Source organism: Labrus bergylta, chromosome 13 (assembly GCF_963930695.1).
Source record: "Labrus bergylta chromosome 13, fLabBer1.1, whole genome shotgun sequence".
In the NCBI taxonomy this organism is placed as follows: Eukaryota; Metazoa; Chordata; class Actinopteri; order Labriformes; family Labridae; genus Labrus; species Labrus bergylta.
In genome coordinates this window covers 17,170,834-17,195,497 of record NC_089207.1, presented here as the reverse complement: position 1 = coordinate 17,195,497, position 24,664 = coordinate 17,170,834, and the positions used below count along the sequence as shown (strand labels likewise).

Sequence of the window (24,664 nt, the reverse complement as noted above, 5' to 3'; positions counted from 1 at the left end):
TGAGATCTGGTGGGGGGTTAATTGAACATGTTCTCCTACCAGCAGCCGTCGAGTTGAGATGACGCTTGTAGTTTTCAGAGATGCCTGTAATGACAAACTGCTGATCCCGAGGGAAAGCACAGTGCCTTGTCTTCAAAATAAAATAACACAGAAACGACCAGCTGTTTAACAGGTTACCTGTGGATAAATGATGTTTCATCAGACCTTGGACTTTAGGTTGTCACAGTAACAGTCAAATAATCAAATAAAAAAAAGTTTGTTGTTTGATACCATGGCAACAAAAGTAGAAGTCTGTGGCAACCAATACTTGATAATCATTGGTTTTACCAAAAATGCAGCAATACTGCCTAAATTGCAAAAATACATTTCCAATGTAATTGTGCAGTTTAGACAGTGTTCTCTCTCTCTTAAAAAACACAACTGAAGATCTGTTTTTGCTCAAAAAATGTTGACAACGTTACTTGGACAACAGGAGTTTTGAGCCAATTAATACCCGATTTGCCACTTCCACTGATAACAGGAGGAATCTGGTTTGGGATCTTGATCTTTTCTGATGACTGGCTTATTTAATGCAAGGACTCCAACAGCTCAAAGATCCATCAGAACCACCCTGATCATGCCAAATTTGATTTAGTTATTTCAAGATTTGAAATTTGGATTATTGCTGATAAGGAACACAACATCCATGTTAAAGCTTAGGAGAAAACACATAGGAGCAGCTAATGGTTTTTCACAGCAACAATTAGCACTGAGGCTAACATTTGCTAGCATTCTACTGTAGACAGAAATGAATCGGTTAAATCTGAATAAGACAGCAATTGTTGTTTTCTTATCAGGACTTTTAGTTTCATCATTTCACACCAGACTAAATGGTAAATGGTAAATGGACTTCAGCTTGTATACTGCTTTTTTTTGTCTTCTCCTACTTAAAGTGCTTTTACACTGCAGGTCACACCCCAACCCTCGGTTGAGAGACAACTGAATCTACCACAGAGCCACCACTGTCCCTACTACTAGTTCTCTGCTGTTTATGAACATCACATCATATTTCTGTTATATGAAAAAAATGTTGCAAGAAACACAAAACATTTCATTATTATTCCATAAGAAGAAAGAAGTTTGAATTCCATTCATGAAAAAGATGCTCAGCCTGTGGCTCCTTTCCTGCATGTCATTCCCTACTCTCTCTCTCTGGTCTCCACTCTATCCAGGAAAGGCAAAAAGGCCCAATAATATATCTTTAGAAAATAGATGCTCAGTAGAAGAGAGTGCAGCTGATTGATGCTCCTTCAGTTAAAGTTAAAGTCAGTCTCTGTTTTGTTTTCACCTGCTCCCCTGTAAGGTTTAACAGGACCATATCATGTAAGCTGTTGTGTTGCTCCCTCTGGCACACAATATAATCTTAACAGCATCCTGCAGAGTGTTATTCACCTTTATTTTATCCTGTACAGTGTGGATTGATTTAAGTTACAGAGAAGAACACCTGTGAAGTATTTCTCTAATGCAACCCAATAATTAAAGTGATTTGGATTTTTTTTTTTTTTTTTAAACTCCTGTACAGTCCGAGCCTGGCTCAAGGAAAACTGCTGATATGATGCTGCATGGAGAGTCTGTATATCTCAATATGATGCATTGTTCCATTAAATGTGTTGCTTAATTATCCAATCATACACACTAACCATGATGGAATGTCCTTTCCAAGAACACAGATTATGCTTGGCATTTAGGCAGTGTGGTTGTCTGAAATGATTCAGCATGAACCGTACATATCCCTGAAGGAAGGGAGATTTTGGCATGTGTCTGGTTATCGCCTTGTTCAAGGACACTTTGATGCAGCTTGCCATATTCGTCATTACAGGGATTCAAACTGTGACCCTCCTTGGCAGACTCTCTGCCACCTGCTGCCTGTGCCCTCCAAACAGCCCACACTGTTCAAACCAGAGACCTGAGAGTTTTAGGTTGATGAACTGCAGGAGGGGTTACTGCTACCGATGATTCAGGATGACCAGAACTGTCATACGTAATGGATGGTGTTTACATTTAAGGTCAGTGTTAGGGTCTGTCCCGTAACAATAAGGGGAAATTGGGAAAGTTGCATCAAAGTTTTCTTATTTTTCAAGTGCAAACCTGAAAGAAGCCAATAACCATGATAAGTTAAAAGTGACGTTTGCAGGAGTAGCTTAGGATCAGTTTAATGCCGCCTATTATATTGACAATTTCCCCAAAAGGATCAAAATATTTCTAACGACATCTTCAAAAAAAAAAATTGTAAAACTAAAAGGGGAACTCAAGATCACAAAGAGAAAAATTAGACAGCTCCAAGGGTGACAAGACTGAGGGGACACATAAGCATTAAATAATGTTTTTCATTTCAATGGCTTTGTGCAAATTTAAGGTGAATAAGGTGAATGAAAATTTAAGAGGGGATGGACAAGTATAATTTATTAATTCAAATTAGAAATGGCTGGTACTGTCTGCAGGAAGATTCAATTATATAAGATGGAATCATTTTCATCCCTGAGTAGCGGCATGGTGTGCTAATTACATGCTAACACACTGAGGTGATTCAGGGAGCACAGAGTGTCATTTTAAGTGTCCCTCTGTAACCAAACACATCACTGCACTGAATATAAATCCAATAATACGAAAGGGTGGTGCTTCTTCGACCAAAGGGAGCAAGAGTGAGAGAGAGAATACATGAATATGGACGCAAGTTCAGAGCGAAATAAAAACTGGTCATGTCATCGTGAAGTCTGATGTGAATTTAAATTACCCAGTGAAGTATATGAACTTAACTGCAGACTGTAGTCTTTGCTTGCATTGACAGAGTGGCAGCAATCATGTCCCCAAGCAGACCACAAAAACACAACTGAAACCATAAAAGCTGAAACTCAGCACTGAACTCTGGCTTTAACTCATTAGACACAGATTCCAGGTAGGTTCAAGAAGGACCTAAATACTTGTTTGACTTCCGTTCCGTTAGAAGACCTTTGCCTGCAATGATACACAGCTGACTTTGCAATGTACTGAAGCTTTAGATGAGTCAGATTCTAGTTACACAAAGTTTTAGTCACCATCGATCCCAAAGTAAAATAGCTGCTCTCACTCACTTATACTTCAAGTATGTTCAAAATCCATCCATCCATTATCGTACTGCTTTTTTCTGTCAGGGCGTCGTGAGGCCTGGAGCAGATCCAAGCTGTCATCGGGCAAGAGGCGGGGTACACCATGGACTGTTCACCAGTCAATCACAGGGCTGAAATGTAGAGCCAGTAAACCAGCCCCATAGTCACCATTTTTTCAGTCACCAACTTACCCAACCAGCATGTCTTTGGACTGTGGGAGGAAGCCCCGACATTCACAGGGAGAACATGCCAACTCCACACAGCTCCTGTCCGACAGGGAACAAGGAACCGTTTCGCTGTGAGGCAACAGCGCTAACCACTGCACCTCTGTGCAGCCGCATGTTCAAAATCATTTGTTTCAATCAATCAATTAATCCATCAATCTTTATGTGTCGCGCTGATTCATAACGAATGTTATCTCGAGACACTAACAGAAGCTATGCTAAGGCTCTTGTTTTTTCTTTTTTTTTAATCATGCTTTTGTGCTGTATAATACCAGAATTATCTACAATAATTAAAATAATTGTTATTGTCATGTGCAATACATATTCCACCTGGCAGCTCAGAACAACTCAAAACATTTCACACATTTGGACCGTGTCCTGACATGACACTAGAGGGGCACACAAGTATCTTAATTAGAAGCTTAGGACCAAAAGTGAGAACAGGTAAATGGTTGTTAAATTGAAAACACTTTTTTTCTAGACTTCAGACCTCCCAAAGTGCTTTGATCCAAGTGCCAGGTACAAATTGCTTTCCCAGCAGTGATCCTGTGAAGGTCTGGTCAGGTCAACTGAAAAACAAAAAACAAACTTCCCATTAAACTTTGAAGAGTTATCTAATATCAGGCATAGTTTCATCTCCATGCTTTCTCAAAGACTTTTGCCTCCGCTTCATTATAGAGGTGATAAATTCTATTTTGGTACTCGTGATCATAGCACTGAAAATAGCTTGAACAGCAGTTAAACTTCCCCAAAACTTTGTTACCGGTGATAATTGCACTCAGTTTGAAGAATTTCCATGCAGGCAATTACTTTTTTTCTTTTATAATAAGTTTTGTTTTTCTTCAGATGGAGACTAACATGCTGCTCTAAATGCAGCTCAGTTTAAAGCAAACATTATTGAATGGTTGTGTTATTTCATCCCTTAGCATAAAGTTCCACTTTAAACCTAATGTGGGAAGTTTTCAACTGCTCATTAACCCGACTGAAATCTATGCTGACGTCTCTATATGACCCACAACAGCAAAATAGACCATCAGGGACAAGAGTGTGTGTTTAAAAATAGGTATTTTTAATGCGTCACTGCCACTGGGCCAATGTCAAACCAAACAATTAACAGCGCACACACCAGAACGACAAAAGGATTCATCTCTGTGATACATACAATAGCTGTTTTTAAAGTCCAGTTACTTAAATATTTTAATGACAACAGGTTTGTTCAGTGGATAAGCACTCAAATAATCTGAATCATGACCATACTGACCTGATAGAGGGATTCAAGCATTGATATAAGTGGAATGAAGGATCCATAAGAACACACTGAATTGTTAACTAGATTGTTAAATGTCACTTCAGCTTCGTCCCTCCAATCCAACAGGGCTCCATAAAGACGTTGGCTGTATTGGCAGCTACACATAAACAGGAATAACTTTACACTTTTTCTTGTGTTCCTCATGAGAAGAGTTGGGGGGGTCTTTCATTAACATGTAAATGATATTCCAATGGACAGATGGTGCAGAGAGCAAACAACCTGTATAAATAAACACAGGATGGTCAATGAACAGGTCACATTGTAGACATGTGTGTGGGTCTACATGTTAAACAGCAGAGGAGAATAATACATTGTGTTCTCATTGGAGGCGAGAATATCGATGTAGAACATTGGTTCCCAACTTGTCACGCCTCAGGACCCACCACAAACTCCTCCCTGAAAAATCGTGACCCAAATCTATATATTTTTCAGCCAATCAGATTGATTTAATGAAAAATTGTGCGGTTGCAGCTTCCATCATCTGTTTTGTGCCTCAGACACTGCAAAACATCTGACTGAAGCAAGAAACTGACCCGTCTGAGACCAGGTTTTTTTTCCAGGCACACGCTTGCGACTCACTGAAAACAGCTCCGGGACCCACTTTTGGTTCCCGACCCACCAGTTAAAAACCACTGATGTAGAAGGCCACAAAATGATTAGGTAAGTCTGTTGATAAAAAAAAAAAAAAACATGACAAAAGTCTGAATGGCACTTAATGAATCTTAACCCTGCAGCCCATGTGTCCTCTTCTGGGGCATTCAGCATGATTATTAGTCTTATTAATGTCAATGATGACAATTTTAATCTTCACAAGTTTTTTATGTACATAAAAATTCCATCCATGGTCAATTAATCAAATAAAGTTTCTTTGGTAGCATGAGCTCCTGCTACCTGGGGTTCAATAGAGCCGCTGAGTGGTTCACAGTGCAGCAAAATAGACTTGTATTATAATGAAGTCAGTCAATAATAAGCTTTTTCCTGTTGGAGGAGTCGTGGAAGAATGATCAGTGTCACAGCTAACAACAGTAACAAATACATTGTTTTCCTAAGGTAAGGTTTATATCGCAATCCTTATGTGGGCAATGTAGCAGAAATGGAAGTCTCTCTTTTCATACAAACACCTTCAGGATCTGAGTGAGACGCAACAGGATTTCAACTGACACTAATGTAAAACGATCTGTGTCATCATTAGACACAACGAGAAACTTCACATTGCTACAGAGTAGAAAGACTTACAACCCGTTTAGTGTGGGGGTCTAGGGTGACTGAAAACAGAGTTTGTGTAACCCAACCCCCGATTTCTTTCCTACCTTTTCCTTAAGTTTTTTGTGTCTTAACATAATCAAAATGACGGTTTGACATCGACCTAACAGACGCTACAATGTGCTTGTTAAAAAGACACTAATTGGCATGTGACAAAACAACTGAATTTTACTTTCCGAAGTTAAAGTGACAGTTTGTAGAAAAATGGACCATTAACTTACATCATTAAAAACATAAGGAATTCAACCTAAACATGTTGATGATACATTAACAATAATTAGATCAACCCTTTTTCCCAGGCCTTAACCATACCTTAGTCACCCTGTGTAGATCTTGTAGAAGACAAAACATTGCAGGCTGCACGGTCCAGGACATTCCTGAATCATCCATGCCAACATGTTGTATGGTATTTAAAAAAGCTACATGTCAGCTACTATAACTGAAGAGGAAGATAAGTAAAGGAAATAGGATGAATGTTTGAGTGGGGGATCTTCAACTTTAAATGTTAGACTACATTTTCAGCAAGCTCACTTTGGTTGTGTCTCTGCAAACAGAGCGTTGCTGAAGGTTCAGGAAACACCAATTGCAATAATTGCTACAGTAGGTCACAGAGCTTTAGTCGCAGTGGCCTTTAAAAGCAATTCAACAGGCACAAGTTGTCTTCGGTAATGAGTCTTTTATCGATCTCCACGCTGTACACTCAAACTGCTGGCTGGAAAAGCCAAAAGCTTGCCCACTCATTAGAGCACAAGCTCCTCCGGACCCCTGCAATGTGGAGATGCAATTGCATGGAGGAGCAGTTATTAGTCATCATGGTGATGCCAGCTCACTCGGTTCTGTCATGAAATCTCCTAGTAACTGAAACTTGAGCCAAAAAATCCCTGAATATCCATTCGTTTTTTGCACATTTTAATGATTGTTAATGGCTTTAAAAAGAGTGGAGGTTTCATCAGTGACATTTTACATGAACAAGAATTCATATTTAGCTTTTAAAAACATGTAATAGATCTGTTTTTGTTTCTTCTGCAGCTAAATCGTTAGCTGAACCAAAAGTGATAAGCTATTATTTAAAGGCAGGGTTGGTCATTTTTGAAAACTAGCATGATTTTGAAAGTAGCATTCCCCTCTGTGCTCCCTCGCCCCTCACTTACATGCACGAGCGTCGTTGCTTGAGAAGCGGCCCTCAGCTCATTGCTTGCATTGTGTAGAAACTATGTCGTCTCATGTCTCAGTCAGCGGGAAGTAAACACTAAACTCTACCATAATACATGCAAAAAAAAAAAACATGACTATTTTACTACTCCAACAGCCAACGACAAACTCACAGTATAAACTCTGTCAGCAGTGACGTGCTTTGAGTGTGGGCTTGTTCATGCATGGGGTAGAGAGTGAGCAGGGAGGCGTGATTGGTTCATCAGATTGGTACCTCATGGCAGACATCAGTTAAAGGTTTTACAGGCTTTTTTTTTTACAACTGCTACAGATGATGGATCTTCCTTGTTTCTTGTTCCTTTTTTCAGAGCACAAGTTATTAATGTCTGTCAGGACCAAAAGACAATTTCAACCAAAATCTTAAAAAGTGTATCTGGACAAAATGACCAACCATGCCTTTAAGGGCAAGGCTGCAGAAGAATCAGACTAACGGAGGGTAAAACTGTTAAACTTTACTTCACGTCTAAAGTATTTGGCTCTTCATTGATGTTGAGGTCAAAGTGCAAGAACAGATGAAGGAGGCCGAACTTGGAAAATATTTTTTTTTTATTTTCAAATGCTGGTAAGGTTTCTATAGAAATCCAAAAAACAAAAGGACACAATTTATTTTCACAAACGTAATTATTTGAGCCCTTTAATTTCCATCACAGAAACAGACAGCTCAGAGACCAGATCTTCTACCGACGAAGAAAAGACACTACAGCTCTTAAAGACGTCCAGAAACGTGGAGATGTGTTGAGCTTAATAACATGACTAACAAAATAAAACACGTATGGTATGTTCATTCTTTTAGATTGCAAAAGTTGTTTACACGGCGGTCAGCACAAACATCATTTATGACAGGTCAAAACTACAAGGAGACAAATCTATCCTGCAACAAATAAAGCTACAATACTTCAAACGAGATAGTAAAGACGACTCTCCTCCACGATTAGGTGATTTGTGTTTATTTGAACCTGCTTGGTCTGATAGATGAGTGTGAATTACCACATTAACACCCGTACTGTCGTAGCTGTCAGTCACATCAAAATATGTAACAGCAACTTAAAAAAAAAAAAAAAGTTTCTTGTGCTGTCTCTTGGCCCTCATTTTTCTTCTTTTGGAATAATCCATCCACCCAGGGAATCCGTCTTTAACACCTCAATGACTCCGGTCATTCAGACAAACTGGCTACACATGTGCTGTAAGTGAATCTGAGATGGTGAGACTGGTGGGTGGTGGGCTTGTGACACAGTTGTCCATCTTAGCGCACTCTCCCAAAGATGAGGCACTTAAAATGAACTGGTATACAATTAAAAGTAATTTAGTTTCCGGCAAACAAACATTGTTTCGTTACAATCAAACAAAAACCTGTCATTTTTATGACATCATAATTCAGCAATTCGTGGTTTGTTAATGTTTCACAAATAAACTTTTGTTGATGTTTGACATTTCTGATTGTTGACGAGCCCACGTTTCTAACTCTGACATTTGAGCGTATACAAAGCTGTATTTACCTGTACTCTTCCTTTAAAGTTCATGACAATGGCTTTTTCTTACCTTTGCAGTAACTGCCTATGATGTACTGTTAGTCCTACACATGAAATGCTGAGTTATTGGTTCATAATAACCAACAATAACTCGTGAAAAATCTACCACATTGTTACAGGATGTGTTCTTGAATACATGTGATTTATAAAACACCCAATGCCAGCCCTACACAGGCGTTAACTCGACATGGGATACAAATTGAGATCTACAAGGACAAGGCAGATAGTTTGTGAATCAGTTATAAAAACAAAATACAATTACTTTTCAATACCAATCTGCACAAATGTTGAAGTCAGTTCGGAGTGCCATGTGTGCTGACTTGAGAACCAGTTTCTTGGAATAGCTCTAGGGTTCAATTGATTAATCAAACAAACAGCTCACCATTTCCAAAGACAGCCATTCGAGTCCTGTGCAGAACTAAAAGTCAAAGTCAGATTATTATAATTGATGACACATATTATCCTTTCTTTACATCCTATTGTAAAGTTTTACATTTCTGTTAAACAACCAAATAGTTTTTTGCCTAAAAGAAATACAATTATAACCATATTTTGTTCCTTTTGTTTAAGTAGCAACGTCCTGGGTGACTATCAAAGGGCTTCCTAGAACATTGGTAAGGGGGTCTCACCCCCTTGGGGGAGAGAATTTATTTAGCATATACTCAATAAAATCTTGTTAAAACATTACTGGGAAATGTATAAAAAAGGTATTTTGGTAGAACAAGTGTGTAGACATATTCTGAGAGGAAAATGTATTAAATTAATGTACATTTTTTAAAGCAATGTATCAGGGGGATCCAAGATTAGGTTAGGAACCACTGTTCTAGAAGAAAGACTTAAGAACCTCAAACACAAACAGCTTTCATGTTGACATCTCACACCTCCAACACATCTCGTTGCAGTATGTGCTGAATGAAACACATTTCTACACGTGTTTCTTAAACTTTGTCCCAAACTGCCATGAGGTGTAGTTGTGCTCCTGTGAAAATGACAACAGGCAGCAGATAGGTTAGCGCTACTGTTACAGGCTATTAAATGAAGATAGAGCTTTAATAATGAATGTGTTGAATAAAAGGGGTGACGAAGGGTTTTAAACTTGGAGTTTTTCCATTCTTTTCTGCCTTGAGAAGATTATTTTCCACTGAATTGGTTTCAGTTTGATAATATCAGACTTAACTGTCGTCAGGTGGTCACAATTTAAATATGATAATCTTGCTCAGTTTCTGCTGCTGTAAATAAGGCATTGTTGATTCCCATTACAGATGTATAATGCATAAATATCTTGATTTTTGCAGAATTAGATGAGTCCACTCAATGAGAGATGTGTTCATTTTTAGAATGCCAAACTAAAAAACAAGAGGTAACTTTATTAACTTAACAAGTTCATTCATATCCCTCTCTACCATTACATATCTCTGTCAGTCAAATATTTTACCTCGAGCCATCAATGCCTTAATTAAGCCCACATGCTAACAACACTCATTCTTACCTTGCCATTGGGTGCTGAAAGGCTTGTATAGCTTCTTTCTAAATGTGTTTCTTTCTAAACATTTTGTCTTTTACTTGCCAGGATACAGAGTTTCCAGGGTCAGAAGTTTACTCTGAGGCAGCGCTATCAGTTACACAAACTGAATGTTAACACTGTGACCTGTGTCATATATTCACCAACGTCTTGTAAAAATGCCAGTTACCTTGGCAGGGTGACATGAAGAACATAAATAAATCAATCAATACAAAGTAACTGTGTGACACAGAAGCTGTCCTCGTTCGTCTCTGTCTAAATTCAATCACACTGTTGGATCGACACCACAGTGGGAACATTTATCTCACAAGTGTAGATCTATCATCTGTCATGGAAATGTAACTTTTGGGAGTGTTACTGTTTATTTGTGCCATCACTAATGCCCTGTCCCGCAGTAGAGAAACATTTACTCCTTGAAAGAAAATCAAAATTAATGTTTGAAACAATGCAAACACATTGTGCAGACATCACCCGAATCTGTATCGTCTTCACACTGATCTGATACTGTAATTCATTTAATTAGAATAAAATTAACTTTTTTTTTCACTATAGGATTGTCACCAGAATTTTAAACTTTGATGACACTAGTAAAAATCAAACAATTACGACACCTGTTTCAATGCCGTTGCTACAAAATACAAGTCCTAGGACCCCAAAATTTCAAGAAAACTATTATAGTCTAAAATGCACAAAACATTGGCAATGTACTGAGACGTTGCCAAAGTATTTGTGCTAACACGGCAGTGTGCAGGAGTGTGTTTGCAGTTTTTTGATGGATTCATCCCTCTCCTAAGCACCTTATGAAATACAGTGTCTTTTGAAATAGATGGAGTACAGTGTAATGTTAATCTGAGATTCTCTTCAATAAGTTTGATGCTAAAAGTCTGCCTTTCTCTGACGCTTCAAGGGACACAACATAACAGAATGGGACATAACACAGAAATGGGCTGCCAGCACAGTTACTGCTCACGTTAACTCAGCTCATTTGTAGGTACTCTGTTTGTTTTATGGTTAAGCGTTGATTTTTACGGGGGCTTAAATCAAGACCAGTGAAAGTCAGAATTCTCTGTTATACATTTTCTGAGCCAGACAAGGCAAAGATCAATGCAATTAAATAACATCCTACAGGGCTAATTGTATGCAGCTGTTCACTTTAAATCTTCAGTGGTACTGGTACGGTTTTCATTATTTGCCAGAAAACAAACCAACTTATCAGAAACGTTATGAGAAGAAAAAATGGTATTGGAAAATCTCTGATGATTATGTCTTGCAATCGATTTTTCTATTTTTTACAGAACTATGCATTTACTCACATAAATACACCCACTCACACGGATCACATGAATAAGTTAGCCCTGCTAGAGAACAGTGCTGATGGTGTCAAAGTCCTTGCTAATCTGAGAGCTGCTGGGCAATGACTTTAGGTACTCCAGGTGCCTCCTGGCATCCTCCTGATTGTGTCTCACATAGTAGATCACGTACGCAATCACCATGGTGAACCACCCGAACATGGTGACAAACATAGCTACATCTGTGGTCTTGTGGTGAAAGTTGCAGAAGTTGATCCCTGAGTCGAGCACCTGGATTACCGGTTTTCCCGCATATTCCTCCTGCACCGCCGTGTGGCAGATCACCTCGTTCACCGTCTCTGGGTCCAGACGCAGCTCCCTCAGGACCTCCTGCAGCATGCATTCGCAGTGCCACGGGTTGTTCGAGAAGCTGATTTTTGCTCGTAGACGAGCAAATGCCTCTTTAGGGACACTTTGGATTCGATTGTTTGATAGATCCAGGACAAGGAGGCTGTCAGAAACACCTTGAAAAGCTCCAACGTCCACCGTTTCTATGTCATTGTTGGACAGGTCCAGCTCCTGAAGGTAGTGCAGGTCTTTGAAGGCGTGGTTCGGGATGTGGGTGATGTGGTTGGAGGCCAATAGTAGGACAACTGTATCCCTCGGAAGATCGGATGGGATTTTCTCCAAGTTGCGAGACATACATTGAACCACAGTCATGCCGTTCTTCTCTATACAGTGACATGTGGTGGGACAAGCCTTCACTTGAACACTTTTCATGAATAAAACAAAGGTCAAGCCCCAGAAGAGGGCAAAGCCATGACAGAGGGGTGGCTTCCTGGGCGTATCATGCCCCGCAAAGATCCGCATATTCAGCAGCAACCTCCCTGAAGTCCTGTCAGGCAAAAAGAATCATAGTTTTCCCTGTTCCTTCGCATTAAATGCTGATGGTTGCAGCTTCATTAGCTTTCAAAATTCCCAAATCATCCGTTCATTCAAACGAATATAAAGGGCTTATCTTGAGAGAATCCTTCCTATTTGATTTCAGAGTTTCATATAATCTTTCGAAAAAGATTTCAAAAGAGGTCATCCGAAATCCGAGCTGCTCACTGAGCATATTCCAGCAGGGGAAAAATAATCCCAGGTTTATTTTGAGAACATTGTAAGCCTCAGAGAGTAATGCACGGTGCAAGCGACACTGGAGTCAGCATGGCATGTTGTGCCCTGAAAGAAAAGAAAAGTGTTATATTTCAACAGAAAACACAATAATGAACGTTTTAAAGGGCAGCAGGAGATGGAAATGGATGTATCAAACTTTCTCCAGTGACTCCTGCTAAATAAGTCATTTTCTAAGTGAACAGGCAATTGCCTTTGTCTTATATAATTGAGCTGAGTAAATGCTATTCCCACAATGTTTACAAATGCATAAAGTGATTATTGAGAAAAATCCATTTCACTTTTTGCAAATCTCATAAACCGGCAGTGCAGCCTTCTCTCATTCAATTAGGACCAGGTAATGCTGTTCTGCATTGTTTACTATGAACGTTACATGGAATTATCCTCTGATGCTTGTGCACTGTAGTGAATATCAATCATATTTAGCCTGCATTATTCCATACGTGGACAAAGACAGAGAAAAACACAAAACTATGGCAACGATTCATCATCTTTGGCTCCAGCAATGAGGAAAAGCTTCTCTCTGCACAGCTCCCTCACTTTAAGGACTGCTGTATCTCATTCAGTGGCACCTGATAAGAATAGCTGCAGGCTCCAAATTTACTCCATCTGTCCTGAAGGAGGATCATCACTTTAGCACTGCGCACCCTCTGCTGGGCTCAACTGAACACACAATGAGACCCTCGCTGTGTTTGAGGTCACCCACCCCACGGAGCCCGTGTCTTCATCTCATTTTCACTCCTTTTACTATTTGTCTGGGCTTCATTGCTTAAAGCCATGCACAAACACAAACTCAAACACAGAAGTCTTAAATAAGCCTCTCACGTTCACATTAGTCTTAGCACAGTATGAGGTGTAAACAAGATGTGGCACCTTCACATCTACACACACAAGGGCGTTTCAAACACCCTGCAGTTATGCTATGGCAACACTATCATTAAATTATTACTATTCATTTTGCACTTATTTTATTGTACCCTGTTTGGGATTGAATATAAATACATTGTAATATTCCTTCTCTATTTTTTTTAATAAGGTGAGAAATAAGGCTCTTAATTGGCAACATCGACATGGCTTTTTCTTTAGTTTAGTAACGAAATACTTTATTTCAGTAAAAACTAAATTCTTTACCAAAGTATAAGACAATAAACCTTTCGTATCCTTAAAAAAAAATGAAGAAATAAAGATTTAAAAAATAAAGGCTATTTAAACGAAAAAAGGGTTTTTAAAAAAGTTGTGGAAAGATATTATGTATCAGGCTAATGATTCACTCATTTCAATTAACAATTTCAAGGCGTCTTGAATACCCTATATAAATCGCATGGTTCTATTTGTATCAAAAAGAACATGTACACATGAGCTTTTGACTTGATTCCAATAATAGTAGCGTATCTGAATGGTAACTTACCAGAAAAGACTTTGCAGGGCATGAATGAAAATCATAAGCTTCTTTTTTTTAATTCCTCCTCGTGCCAAGAAAAGATGGTGTTTCCTGCCAAAGCGGGTAAAAGGTTGGTGGTCCTGTAGTTTGCTCTTTTCACACCTGTAATATCCTGAAAAGACGGTGGGATCTCTTAAAATAAGTCATTTATTTACATAGAAAAGTACAATCAGCTCGTGCAGGAAAGAAGATGAAATAATCAAAAGGTAAAGTTCCAAAGCGGCACGCGGGGAAGTTAACAAATCTCGCTCCAGATGCGGTTCTTTCTATGTCCTCTCATAACACACAACACAATTGTCACACTTGTTGGTGCTGATGTTGGTCGCGTTGGTCTTCTGGCAACGTCTCGAGGAGCCGCACCTGTCCGACTCATCACGCGCCTCTCTCTCTCCGCACCGGGGCGCGCGTGGCGCCAGAAGGAGTCCCGGCTGCGCGTGGAATGGTACTGCTTCTCTGCTGGCAGCTCTCCTCGTCCTCCCGTTCCCCCGCCTGGCTGTCACACGGTCTGACTGCCTGTTTGTCCTCCTCCCTCGGCTGCCCTGTCTGCACCTCCTCTCTCCCCAGAGTCTTCTTCTCTCTAAAACAATTAACCTGACAAATATGAGCATTAAGTCTGAAAACTGTTCTTGGGTGCAAAACAATAGATGGCAGCTGCTTTGGTAATGACTGTTTAGTTGTAAATCAGGCGAACAAGTCCTTAAGATGTTCAGAAAAATGTTCTTTTCATTTCCTTTTTTTTTTTTAACAGCATGTTAATCTATTCCTAAACATGGCAATGAAAAGTCAATGATATCAATTCTAATGTAAAACAGCCCACCTCATGGCCTTGCCCATGTCAGACTGAACAGTGATGTATTGATTACTTTAATCACCCCAAGTGCTGAATCCAACAGACGATCGAAGAGCCAACATGTTAGGGATTTATCCGCACAGCAGTGGATCAAGATGTCATCTTTTACTTCTGCATTGTATTCTGCTGCTAATTGCCCTAATCAAACTGTGAAGGCTGATTCCACAGACACATGCCGAATGCAAACAAGACTAAATGTTTTGGGATTGTCTCTCACTTAATGCTTTGTGACTTTCAATGACAGTGAGAGCGAGCACAATACAAGAGTGTGTCATTAAAAGCTAATGCATACACGGTTTATAACAAAGTCATTGTGGCTGTTTTGTTAAAGAAAATACCTGAAATTGTACCCACAGAAAAGTGTTTTTCCTCACAATTATGCATTTGCTCACTATGAGACAATTCAGACTCATAATATCATAAAGGATTTATTCTACAACTACAAGTAGCATACATTTCCTTGATTTAGTACTATAAAAATAAAACTGTCAACACACCACATGAGTATAATTTGCAACAGTTCGGTAAACAAGGTCACATCCCAAGTCACCTTGTCAGATTGACTAAACATGAACGCACATTTGTGGAGGAACATTGTTGTTTTAATTTCATTGGAAGAACTTGACGATCAAAAGCTAATCTAAACTGTTGAGGCAAGTTACATTGTTATGAAATGTTTTTGTTCGGGAAAGTGCTCTGACTCATTTCCTCATAACTCTTGTTTAAGTGTAAAACCAATTATAAGAAACCGAGTCAAGTCAATCTTCCAGATAACCTTGAAAAGAGCACAAAAAATATATATCTGAAAAAGTATGGGCTTATAGAAAGTCTAAGCGATAGCTTCAATTCCATTTACTTCCTCCCCCTTGTGATTCATATGTAGGTCAGCTGGTCCCAATGTTCCAGGTGTCATTTGAGCTACGGAGGAGTGCGACTTGTTCATGGGGCCAGTCCTGCCACAGACTCCAACGCACAGTGAGCCAGCTGGTGTGATTAATTGGGTTATATGTGGCACTGGAGCTTAATGTTGGTTAGTACACAATCATGGATTTGAGTGTGGGGTTACCATGGGGCTGTTGGTCGTATGATCTATTTACCGGGACATTCTATCAGTCTCATGAAGATGCATTTAATTACATTATATTTGTAATTAGCTGTGAAATGGTGTCATAATGAGCTCACAGTCACACTTAAAGCAAAAAGGGAGTCATGGGAATTAACAATAGACTACTTTAATTTCACAGCAAACTGCTTGCATGAGAAAGCCCCGGAGAATTATCAAACAACTCTGCAGTTTCCCTCAGTTTAACGTTGAGTTTCAGTATCGAACATTTAGCAAATTGTTTTCTTAGGGGGGTTTCCACATCTTTACTGATTTGTTTAAGTCTCACAGGAAGCATAAACCTTCCTTTGAACCATAGCATAAAGCTGTTGGCAGCAAAAAGAAGCTCTTACACCCAGGGGTTGGTACAGATTTTTTTGATTGGGGTGACCCAGCTGAAGCACTGACTTAGCTGCAAGAGTAACTTCTGAACACACAATCATCTAAATAAAATAAAAACATTTGCATCTCTTTGTCTCTTCAGTATATATATAATAGAATTGTTAACATAAGAACATTCATACAGTTATGTACTATGTAAATTGAGATTTTACAGACAGGTTAAAAACAGAAGAACGTGCTACTTTGAAATACAACTACTAGTAACTTGTTGCAACACAGCCTAGTAAGTTAGTTTGAGCTTTTGTCTGTATAACTCACTGCACCAACCGCCTGCCTGTCCACCATGGGGTCCAGGACCTTCAGCCGCTCTGCCCCTCACCTCTGGAACCACCTCCCACCACAAATCCGTAATATAGACTTTCTCCATTTTTTTTTATCACATCTCAAAACATATTTTAAATTGGCATATTCAGTCTGATCATTCTCCATCCGGTCTCATAAATCCTCCACCTCCTGTACATTTGCGTTTTTAATGTTAATTCTATCGATTTTACTTTGTTGTTTTTAATCTCTGCTTTGTTAGGTGACCTTGAGAGTTTTGTAAGGCGCCTTTAAATAAATGTATTATTATTATTATTATTATTATTATTATTATCATAAAACATGGAAGTCGTCTCAGTGATGTCACCCATTGGTTTCTGAAGCCGAACAATGGTGGTGGCCATATTGGAAAAGCTGACTACCTAATTCTCAGTTAACCTAGCAACAGGCAAAGGGTAGGAGCTGAGGCGGGCCTTAATCCTTGTGGCAAACAGCTACGATGCGTGCACCTGTAAGTCAACATGGCCATGCCTGTAATTGTGCAATATTATGCAAAATTTCACATAAGAATAACAAATGGGTTATAAAAAAAAAAAAAAACACCCACCATACGTACGTATGCATCACTAAATAAATTAGCTATTGATACCAAATTAATATTTTTTATCCAGGCTGTAACCATGTTTATTTCTGCTGTCAAAATGGACATTGTGATATGGGAACGAACGGGGATTCCTCAGTTTTTGCCTCCAGCCTCAAGTGGACACTGGAGGAACTGCAGTTTTTTGCTCTTCCAAATTACTTCGTTTTTCACCACCAGAGGGTTGGCTTTTGTTTTTTTTTCTTTTTGCCAGACTTTGTTGTTTTTCTTTTTTTATTTGCACTCTGTGGACTTTGGACACATGAAGTGTCCCCTTTCTGTTTGCACTAATAAACATCCTTGACTGAATTATTATGATCTTCATCCCTTGTGATTTACCGACCTTGATAATCATAGGGTACATCAGAAAATATCATCATCATATTGTGAAAAAATTAAGCTTTGAATCCCAATTTTCTCCTTGCCTTTGCCATAGTGCAGACGTATTGGCCCTAAATAATTTGCTGCTTGGTCATAGATGGGTTCTTCTAAAAAAAGAAAAATCTTTTTAAGAAAGACTAGCTAAGATTTGATGGATACTACAGTCTATTTTCTGCGTACACCCTTATTGTTCTGTGATAAATAAGCAGAAAAGAGAGTCAGGTTTCAACAGCTCCATGATTCACTGCCTTCACCAGGGAAATTCCATTAGCTCAGGCAGGTGAAAAAAAATGTGTCAGTAGACGGTAAAAACACACCAATCTCGTATCAAGGTCTCAGATGTTATCTCGGAAGGACTAAAGAATCAGTTCTGTGCAAATGACGCCAAGACGTAAACAAACTTGCAGAGAAAAGACAGATAATTGAAAATATGTAGATCCAAATTAAGATATAGGATCTAAAGTTGATATCAGCCCTTTACCATATTTTTTGTGTTTTTTCTATTTGTCTTAAAGTTTCCAGACCACATGCAGGACACATAAATGAAGCGACCAGCTGCTGATAAAGAGGAGTCAGTCTGTGGCAGTATCAAGTGAGTGATCTGCTGATAGTGTAGCTGAGGGAAGGTCTATCCTGGTCACTTTCTTCTTGGCATGCTATAGTGGAAGTCATGTTGTTGGAGGGAGAAAGTAAGAGACGATGCTTACTTTACCTATCTGCTCTTTGCAGCTGAGGTGCTCCCTGAATGTCATGCTGTGTGAAAAATGAATTTCCCTGTTGGATAATGAATTTTCCCAAGATTCATGTGATGTCTCACTGACATTTTATGCAAAGGAAATTCATTTTCACCACTCAGGTAGTCTGACATCGGAGCAACATTGAGACTTAAAACACCAATGTATTATTATTTTAACTACAGGCATAATTGCTGTAACTGTGGGGAGTCAAAGAGGATAAAACATATCAGGTATGGGGTCCATAAAAATAGACTGCACACATGTTTGTCCCCACTTGGAAACACTGTTTCCATACAAAATCTCAGTTGTCCGCATGCATATTTTAGCAACATCTAATAAACAAATCAATGTAAACAGGTTCTGAATGTCCATTTGAAATTAGTAGCACACTAAATACAACTAGTAACACTGGAGGACGAGGCAATCGCTTGAGTAACTCATGTAGGCAGTGGTGGCACAATAAAAGCAAACGAGCTGGCTGACTCTCAAGTGGCTGAGTAATACTTTATTAAATGTGAGTAATGATTTCTACTGATTTAGCTATCAAGACTAATATTTAAAGAAACAAAAGGGGCCTAGAAACTTCAAATTACCTTTAAAATGATAGGTCCAGTTACAGGACGTTACTGTAGGTAGTTCTGGTGCAGCTGTTGAGGGTTTTAGGTGACAGGGGTAATGCTTAGAAATGAAAGGGTAAGGGTGGCGACAGCCGGGTTCCTTTGACCAGTTTGTCATTTCAGTTCAGCCATAGCGGTCTACTGTATGCAGAATACAAAGGTTGGATCCTTTACAGCTCTTCTGAAGTCTCTGTTTTTGCCTGTTCACACAAAAGTGCAACCAAAGAGTTTTCATCATAAAACAAAGTCTTTACTTATTCTGCGAGTCTCTATTTAAGTGGTTTAGAGGGAAGGCCAGGTAACTGTAACCAAAGTTCTCGGTTGTAAGCTGAAAACGTTTTAGTCTGGATGAATGTGAAATAAACACAAGATACTTGTGGACTTATAGATGAATCCATAGGTGATGCTGTGAAACCACTTGAGCAGCTGCCTACCCCAAAAACCCCACACCCACAGACTGTGGCGAACTAAACTGGGAGTCATCATGCTGGGAGGCAGAGAGAGCAGAGCCAAACTGGCTGAATCTATCATTTGGTTAATCCAAATAAAGGACAACTCCAGCTGCTATAAATGTGCTAAACTGGAAATAGGCCCAAAGCTGTTTAAGTTGAATAGAAAAGCGTGACTCGGGGACAATACAAATGGCTGGAGGACGGACCGACTCTATCTCAAGATATATCTGCTGAGCTTGATTATTCTCTCACAATGGAACACACACAAATTCACTCCTTTGTCTGACTAGATAAAGGGTCATAACAGGGCTTGCTGCTGGTTTCATTCTGCCAAAAACACACCCTAACTAAGAGAGAAAAGGAAGGACTGTGGCAGTCGGATAAAAGACAGCCAAGGTCAGGAATTTGGAGCACAGCTGTGACGGCGGCTGCAAAAATATCACGCATTTACTGCCAGAGGGATGCAGCATCGTTTTTTTTCTACACGTCAGCTACTTGTGCTCACCTTCCTCAATCAATTTAACCCGCTAGGCAAAGAAACTTGCTATCTAGCTCGATGAACACCAGCACTTGGTTTACCCTTGTATCGATTTATCCTCGTGAATGTAGCCACAGTAGAGTTTCCACTTTGTCAGGATTTTTTTTTTTTGTTGTTGTTGAGAAAAGCAACAGGCCTTTTGATTCTGTGAGGTTGGATGTTTGTATCCTGTGAATAAGATGGCCCTATTCCACTATTTGTTCCATGATTAGTACTTTGCTGATGTGCTTCGAATGATCATCATCAATTTATATTAAAGTGTGGGTAAATTATGACTTGTGCCTGGCTGTAATTGCCCCTTGGACAGCTAATAACAGCTCCGGCTGCAAAACACATTCATCCAACACTGCCAAAAAAGCAGGGGAAAAGGCCTGATGATGTATGACCACTTGTTTCGGACTCTCAAAATAAAGTACTGATGTGTGCTTTGGTGTGTGTTATGGTACAAAGTACTCAGGAGGCCAAAACCACAGGTCCTGTTGTATCCAGGAGGCCTTTCACCTCATCATCCCATCCACCTGTCCGCTAATGAATCTCCAAATGCTCCAGAGGAGACAGATTACCCATGTCTGCTGCCCCTGCTGAGTTCAACCCTCTGTCGCCTACTTACTTATCCATGTGTATCACTCTGGATTTCCTCTGACAAAGTGAATTCATCTCTGTTGAAAGGGGGGGTTCAAAAAACTGGTGAGTAGAGTCTTTTGTTTGAAACGATCCATCACAATTAAGTAGCTACAGAAGCAGCGAGTGAGCAGTGGCAGCTCACAGCGTCCACACACAGAGAGGTGGGGTGTATCTGTCTGATCAGCTGATGTAATACATCCAGAGCCGTTTGTGTGTGACAGGAAGACCGCTAATAAAACACAGATTGGGTTGATGCATGGCATGAGGTAAATCGGAAGAGCATGAATAATCATCAGACAGAGTGCTGTGTTATTTGTCAGTATGATGTGAATAATGCTGAACATGTGCACCAATATAAATGACCCAATCAAGCACCTTATTCAAAGCTTACATATTACTGTAGAACTGTCTTACACTGCAGCATGTGAGCAAACTAAATGAGCATTAGTATTAGTGCAGATGTAAGCTGCCTTTCAATACCCTGTTTTACATTGACATTTATTTACTGAATTTGGAGGCTGGTGATAATCAATAGTGTGGGTTAATCAGCTGGTATGTTTGAGAGTTTATAGGTCACGGGTGAACAGGAAGTCGGATGTCATAGGTGGTGGGAACATACGCTTCTTACAGTAAACGAACGTATATATAATCTCTGCAACAATCTTTCATCATGGTCAGTCTGCTTCATCTTTTACAATAAATAAGTACATCACCCAAAGTAATCAAGACCTTTCCATACACCTATGCAAGTGAATAAAAGTTAGGACATTGGAGCATTAGATAGTCACCACAGGGGGAAACAATGTTGCATCAAAATACAAATATACATATATATGCTGTATGTGGTACGTGATAGCCTAGTGGTTATGTTGCACGCCCCATGTACAGAAACTGCAGCCCTCTTTGCAGCAGTTTTGGGTCTGAATCTGACCTTTGCTGAAGGGTAGTCTCCAACCTTCTCCTCACAATGTTCCCTGTCCCATCCAAAAAAAGGCACAAAAGTAAACTTGAAAAAATAATTTGCAGCTTAAAAAAAATAAGAAAAAAAACTTATCTAAATACAGTTAATAAAGTTTTCCCAACTGGCCTTTATTGGTTTGCATTGACATAAAAATAAAGCAATTCATTTGTATGAGTGCAATAAAGTTGATCCAAATTGGTAAAATGTTAAAGTAATATCTTGCAGGATTCAGGCCACAGGCTAAAATAAGATAAATGAAGTATTCAGGCAGTCCAATATTTTTCTAGAAGAGCTGCTCAGCACTCTGCTAATGACCTGTGTACCTTTAGAATCATTTCCTGCACCTATATGGACATCTTCCTCGTGGCAAAGTCCATTTTGACAACAATTTCATGGCTGAAAAAATCCCAATTTTAAGGTATGGCTGATGATATTTTCGAAGAGACCAAAACTAATAACTAAATTAATCCTGCAGACAGGTGTTTTGGATATGGCTCCAGCATTATATAGCTTGTGTTTCTGTGCTACTAAACATCCTTTATTCATTTTATATTGTATACTTTAGTTATTGCATTTATGCAGAATCATGCAAAGGCTGCCATTATTTAATCTCCTCAGAGTGTCTCAGCAGAAGGCAGCTAAAGAAGAGTTTCATTTAAAGACTTAAGTTCTTTCTATTAAAGGAAAACATAATATCTGTCTGTCAAATGTGCGTCTGCAAACATTATGTAGACTAATAACACTTTCAACAAACTCAGCCAATTAGAAGGACTCCCGTTGCACTGGTGATCTGACAGATATTCCTGTTTGTTACATAAAGTAAGAAGTTATTTTTAAACATTGAAAACACATTTTTTTTTGTTTTAAGACAGTGTCCCCAAAGATAGACCGGAAGCACAACAAGGATGAGTAACAGAAGCTGACGTAGGCACCGAGATGCCCAGACAATCGTCGAAATTAGAGCATTGTTTGTGTGGGCTGAAAGAGTTGCCAATCAAAATGACTCCCACATAGATGTCCAGTCTCTCTGAACACTGAATAGCAGCTTTAGGATTGAGAATCATTTTGTTAGATAAAACTTAACAATCAAACTGAGCCATGAGGATGAGCACCATCTTAAATGTTTAACACATTTTAAGGAATACAGGTTCAACTCCCCTTGAAGCACTGATTAACCCTAATATGATTACTGTCACAATGTGTAAAAAGAAAAAAAAAACAACAAGGATGTGGACTCAGTTGCCAATCCAACCAAATTATAATTTATTTAGTAAAAGAGGCTGTGCGCCTCCAGATCAAAATGAACGAGGATGAAAAAAAACCAAAAAAAAACAGGATTGATGCGGCTGGTTCAGGTAACATGCCTTTCAAATGTTAAGTTGTTAAATTGTTTCCAGGCAATGTGAAGTTTTCTACTGAGCCATCGAGCATATCACATCTGAGTGGGAGTGTCACTAACATGAGGCGGGCTGATGACGCCACTTTTACACTGAATGAATCAGAAGAAGTAGAAACAAATATCTGCTTACTGAACAGTAGGTCCTAACAGGATACACCACGACTAGAAGGGCCTGTCTACTGTCAGACTGTGTAGGCACTTTGCAATTCAGGAGCACCCACAGACTAAATACAGGGAGTAATTAAACACAGGTGTGAGAGAGAGGACACAGGTGAAACTAATTGGGGCAATCATAGTGGAGAGTAAACCAGACAAAGGGAGGAAGGAACACTAGATATGACACACACTGGCAAAAACTACAAAATAAAACAGGAAACACTGCAGACTACACTTGGAAATAAGGCACAAAACAGGGAAGAATTAGACTAAATTAAAATAATAAAGGAAATGTAAACACTGCAATAAACTAAATACAAACTAAACAAGAACAAATCATGACAGATTTCTACATTAAAATGTGGGCTCCAGATGCCAATCTGGGTTTAGATCTCCCGATTCTTGGAAAGTATTGGAAATGATTTGACCTTAATTTAGACTTAGAATCAAGTTGTTTCTTATTCCTCTTTAGGACAGACCTGACAATCTTTTTGCGTCTCAGCTGAAAAAAAACAAAAAACAGAGAGAAGCCTCTGTGTAACTTAATATTTACAGTTAAGACTCACAAAAAACTGATAAACAGGCGCTCCTCTGGGGGGGGTATTATAAACCAAGGAGGGCAGCGTTTACATTGCAGAAATATGAAGAAGGGCACATTTAGTTAACATGGTTCATTTGGTCAGCAGTAAGGCCAACATAAATAAAAGGAGCTGCCTGTATTATAGAAGTGTGCACCTTGACCTCTGTGGACTGAACACAGGAAACGCATTATAATCAGGAAACGGAATGAATACATTTCAGCTTCCAACCAAGGATGACTCATGTTTGTGTCCATGTTCTATCTCGGTCCATTTATCCGGTCAATTCTCTGATTTATGTCTCTTTGCTGATCCTACCATGAACATGTGTGGGTAGTGTTCTCTAATGATGAAATCCTCCTGCTTCCCCTTAACTGACTAACACACTGCTCACTGCAGAACTTGAAAATAATTAAGTGTCAATCTTCTTCATCTCCATTTTGCTGATGCTCATGTGTGCTTCTGTAGGTCATATAGAAGTACCATCATTCTGAAATGGAGACATCATCTCTATAGGTTCATACTTTTATCTACCGTGTATGTGAAATAGGGTCATCACAGAGATAGTGGTAAAAAAAAAAAAAAAAATAGGACGATTTTTGGTTAATTATTGTTAATATTTGTTTTTTCACTTATTTTAAAACATGAATGAAAGATGCCAATTATATGTTTGGAAATGTTTTAAATAATTACTGTTTTAATGAACTAATGAAAATATGTTTATTTGGAGAGAAGTGTCTCTTTTAAGGGACAGCAGGCATTCGCAAAGAAAAATAGTAAGGCCATAATTTCTCTCTTAATGAGATGATTCACAGTTTGACCCTGACTCGTTCACTCCCATAATGCATCACATCAGATTTAAGACACTGAGATGCA

The 24,664-nt window shown here is 39.1% G+C and overlaps 1 protein-coding gene across 1 annotated transcript; it reads right to left on the bottom strand.

Moving 5' to 3' along the window:
* Window positions 1–7,672: 7,672 nt before the first annotated feature.
* lrrc3 (leucine rich repeat containing 3) lies at window positions 7,673–12,803 on the bottom strand. Its single transcript, XM_029277848.2, has one exon. The coding sequence runs from the start codon at window positions 12,341–12,343 to the stop codon at window positions 11,543–11,545; it is 801 nt and encodes a 266-aa protein (XP_029133681.1). The 5' UTR covers window positions 12,344–12,803; the 3' UTR covers window positions 7,673–11,542.
* Window positions 12,804–24,664: the final 11,861 nt, after the last annotated feature.

Coding starts and splice junctions, on each gene's coding strand:
- lrrc3 (XM_029277848.2), bottom strand. CDS start 12,343: ATGCGGATCTTTGCGGGGCATGATACGCCCAGGAAGCCACCCCTCTGT.